Source organism: Oratosquilla oratoria, chromosome 24, assembly GCF_046742065.1.
Source record: "Oratosquilla oratoria isolate Oo_2021 chromosome 24, ASM4674206v1, whole genome shotgun sequence".
Classification (NCBI taxonomy): domain Eukaryota; kingdom Metazoa; phylum Arthropoda; class Malacostraca; order Stomatopoda; family Squillidae; genus Oratosquilla; species Oratosquilla oratoria.
The window spans coordinates 54,900,149-54,904,246 of NC_134800.1; the positions used below are offsets into that span (position 1 = coordinate 54,900,149).

At 39.2% G+C, this 4,098-nt stretch overlaps 1 protein-coding gene across 3 annotated transcripts in view; it reads left to right on the plus strand.

Moving 5' to 3' along the window:
* The window catches only part of Orct (Organic cation transporter), a 128,407-nt gene that overhangs the window by 51,638 nt on the left and 72,671 nt on the right, over nucleotides 1-4,098 (plus strand). For all 3 annotated transcript variants that reach the window (XM_076208148.1, XM_076208151.1, XM_076208150.1), the window contains exon 2: nucleotides 3,296-3,770. In XM_076208148.1, the coding sequence (XP_076064263.1) occupies nucleotides 3,634-3,770 (137 nt within the window). In that variant the 5' untranslated portion in view covers nucleotides 3,296-3,633. The remainder of the gene's footprint in view (nucleotides 1-3,295; nucleotides 3,771-4,098) is intronic.

A 4,098-nucleotide genomic window follows, 5' to 3' on the forward strand; every position in this document is an offset into this window, starting at 1 on the left:
GAATAAATTACAAGAAATATTAGACTAAAAAAAAAAAAAAAAGTGAAATACCTAGTCAAACTGCTCCTTACCACCCGTCGCCCAGAAAAAAATGAAGTGATTAAGTAAGAGAATGAATAGACAATTAAAAATAACAAGGGTGACACAATGTCCGCGATAAAGAGTATCTAGAAACACAACCACCAAATAAAAAGCTATAAACTGCAAAGGAGGAAAAGTAGAACCGATTAACCAAACGGAGAAGGACATAATCCCCCACAACCAGTTCATTGAGCCCTACTGCACAAACTACAAACCAAATAATGGAAAAGGGGCCACAAAGACACAGAACTAAATAAACAAACATGCCTAAATAACAAAAAGACCAAACTCAGAAGAGCACATAGTAAAAGTAACAAAACAAAAGCCAATCAATCAGTACATAAATAAAACAACTTGGGTGGGCAAAACAGTCGACATGAAAGAGTTCCTAAACACATAGATAAACCTTCCATTATATGCTGAACCGTAAAATTTCATTGAGTGGCATGTAGAAGTAAATAAAATAAACAGCAAAAGACAGTCCCCCCAACCAGCCCCTTGATACCTATTGTACAAACTAAAAACTAAAACAAAGGAAAGGACACAAAACTGTTAGATAAATAAGATAAATAAACAGACCTAGGTAAAAAGAATGCATACACATACAAGCACATGATGAATATTAACAAATACGAGAATGGGTACAAAATAAATGTTCAAACACAAAAAGCGTATTGACACGTCACTGCCCCACTGTGCGGCTTCTGTCTAGCCTGTCTCTAGCACAATTGCAAATGGTGTCAGAGTGACGCATCGATTGACGTTGTCCAGGTCAAGCCTCCAAGAACAGCCTAACACCTGCTTCCTCAGTAGTCTAGCAGTCACTTCTGATGTCCCTTTCACGTGTGGGACAATTATTCTAGATGTATCTCGTCGTCTCTCATCCACAGCTACGTTCCTCTATGGCGCTGTCCACGTTTTTACCACTGAGTTTGCGGGAGACGACGAGACACATCTAGAATAACTGTCCGATACGTAAAAGGGGCATCAGAAGTGACAGCTAGACTACTGAGGAAGCAGGTGTTAGGCTGTTCTTGGAAGCTTGACCAGGACAACGTCAATCGATTCGTCACTCTGACCCCATTTGCAATTGTGCTAGAGACAGGCTAGACAGAAGCCGCAAAGTGCGAGAGTGACGTGTCAATACGCGTTTTGTGTTTTGTGTTTGAACATTTATTTTGTACCCATTCTCGTATTTGTTAATATTTATCATGTGCTTGTATGTGTATGCATTTGTTTTACCTAGGTCTGTGTATCTATCTTATTTATCCAACAGTTTTGTGTCCTTTCCTTTGTTTTAGTTTTTAGTTTGTGCAATAGGTTTCAAGGGGATGGTTGGGGGGACTGTGTCCTTTGCTGTTTATTTCATTTACTTCTACATGCCACTCAATGAAATTTTAAAGTTTAGTATATAATGGTAGGTTTATCTAAGTTTTTAGGAACTCTTTCATGTCGACTGTTTTGCCCACCCAAGTTGTTTTATTTATGTACTGATTGATTGGCTTTTATTTTGTTACTTTTACTATGTGCTCTTCTGAGTTTGGTCTTTTTGTTATTTAGGCATGTTTGTTTATTTAGTTCTGTGTCTTTGTGGCCCCTTTTCCATTATTTGGTTTGTAGCTTGCGCAGTAGGGCTCAATGAACTGGTTGTGGGGGATTATGTCTTTCTCCGTTTGGTTAATTCGTTTCTACGTTTCCTCCTTTGCAGTTTATAGCTTTTTATTTGGTGGTTGTGTTTCTAGGTACTCTTTGTCGCGGACATTTTGTCACCCTTGTTATTTTTAATTGTCTATTTATTCTCTTACTTAATCACTTCATTTTTTTCTGGGCGACGGGTGGTAAGGAGCAGTTTGACTAGGTATTTCACTTATCTTTTTATTTTCATTTTCATTTTTATTTTTATTCTTTTTAGTATAATTTTTCTTGTACTTTATTCTTGTTGTATTTGTGGATTTTTGTGGAGACAAGGGTATTTTCTGGGGGAGTAACACTCAACTTGGGATACGTATCCTAGTGTAACGTGAAAGCACTTGTTATTTCATCTATCTATACGTTTATTCATTTATTCTATGTGCTGTCTTTTTCTGTTTTATCTTATTCTGGGTGACGCGTTACAATGGAACAGTCTGACTAGGTGAGTATGTCACCTAGGTTTACATTTGCATTTTTAGTTACTGATATTTTTTTCCTTACGTATCATTCATATTGTGACGACTGGAGACGATTGTATTTTCTGGAGAGTAACGGTGAACTTGGGATACCTACCCCAGTGTAGCGTATATGCCCTTTATATTGATTTCCTTCGCTTATACTGCATATCCCTGAAGACGACCCCCGGACAGGGTTCGAAACGTAAGATTAGACTTCTAAACATTGAGTCTAGTGTTTACTTTCTTCCAGTATGATGTGTATATATATATATATATATATATATATATATATATATATATATATAATATATATATATATATATATATATATATGTATATATATATATACTGTATATATATAAGAAGTGGAAGTGGAACATAAACCCAGGAATACGTGACACAGAGCGCTTACTAAAGTAAAGGGCGTAGAAAGTGGGGCCAACTTGATCGGTTGGTGTATGACGTGAAAGGTTGAGCTTGCGAAACTCATTACGTAGGATAGACAAGTAAGAAATTGGTGATCAGATTCCAGGAGCACCAAAGGGTTGTCAGCAGGAGGGACATGAGCTCATCGATCATAAAGCACTGCGAAGAGTGACAACACAAGGTGGATTGACAAAGCGCAGATGTTAAATATAAATGTATATATATATCTTGACGTCTTTAATCAGCAAAAGCTACTTAACAAAGAACTACTAAGCACAGAGAAATATATATGAAACTAAATCTTTCTTTTGATTAGGCCATATTTGATATCACAGTATGCTGAAAGGTATGTACAGGTATATATCTTTCTGGTTTGGCCAAAACTAACCAAACTAGTCTCGGCATTAGCATCGTGTCATAGATTCTTACATCTACGATCAAACTTATGGTTAGGTTAGGTGAAGTTAGGTTAGCTTAGGTATTGCTAAAACAAATATGGTGCACGCACTCAGTATCTCAGTTACATAAAGGTAATAGGACAGATAACAGACGCAATTCTATTACATAGTCCTTTGTTTACAATATTTCAGGTTTCTGTTTTTTGAAGTAAACTGAAACGGTCCTCTTTCTGCTTTCAGAATTTATGACGAGAAGGGTACTGGTGTGATCAGTATTCAATCGATCCTACCTCCATCTTACCTTCAACAGTATCACTAAGGACTAAGGCAGAGAAACCCCTTTCCCCGACTATCAGTATTCCAGTGAATCTCCAGCGACGGGGTGGAACATCTCACCGTTTGAATCACTTCCTCTCGGTCATCTCCTCTCCCAGGTCAAGCAAGCGAATCATGATACCAAGAGCTCTTCTTGAATGAGACACAGAACTGAGAGAAAGTAACCAAACGCCCTGTGGTACACAAGCGTTCTGTATATACTTCCATAAGCCAACTCGCCCTTCGCAAAGAGTAGTGCCACCATGGAGTCCTTCTTGGAGAAGATCGGAGAGTTCGGCTGGTATCAGAGACGAATGTTTCTCCTCCTCTCGCTCCCCACCATCATCGTGGCCATGCAAAAGCTTGCCTGGGTCTTCCTGGGGGCAAACGTCGATCACAGGTGAGTCTATGAGTGTGTGTTCACCATGGTCTTTTGGATCACGTGTTGGACTCGTGATCGACAGCTATTTCCCTCCCGAAAGAAAGCTCAGAGCTCGTATGGCTGATCTGTGAGTAATGCTTTGACCTTACACGCACACATACACCCAACTCCCCGCCCACGAGAGTTGGAGTACTGTGTGTGTGTGTGTGTGTGTGTGTGTGTGTGTGTGTGTGTGTGTGTGTGTGTGTGTGTGTGTGTGTGTGTGTGTGTGATTCACCATGGTCTTGGATCACGTGTTGGACTCGTGATCGACAGCTATTTCCCTCCCGGAAGAGCTCTCAGATCT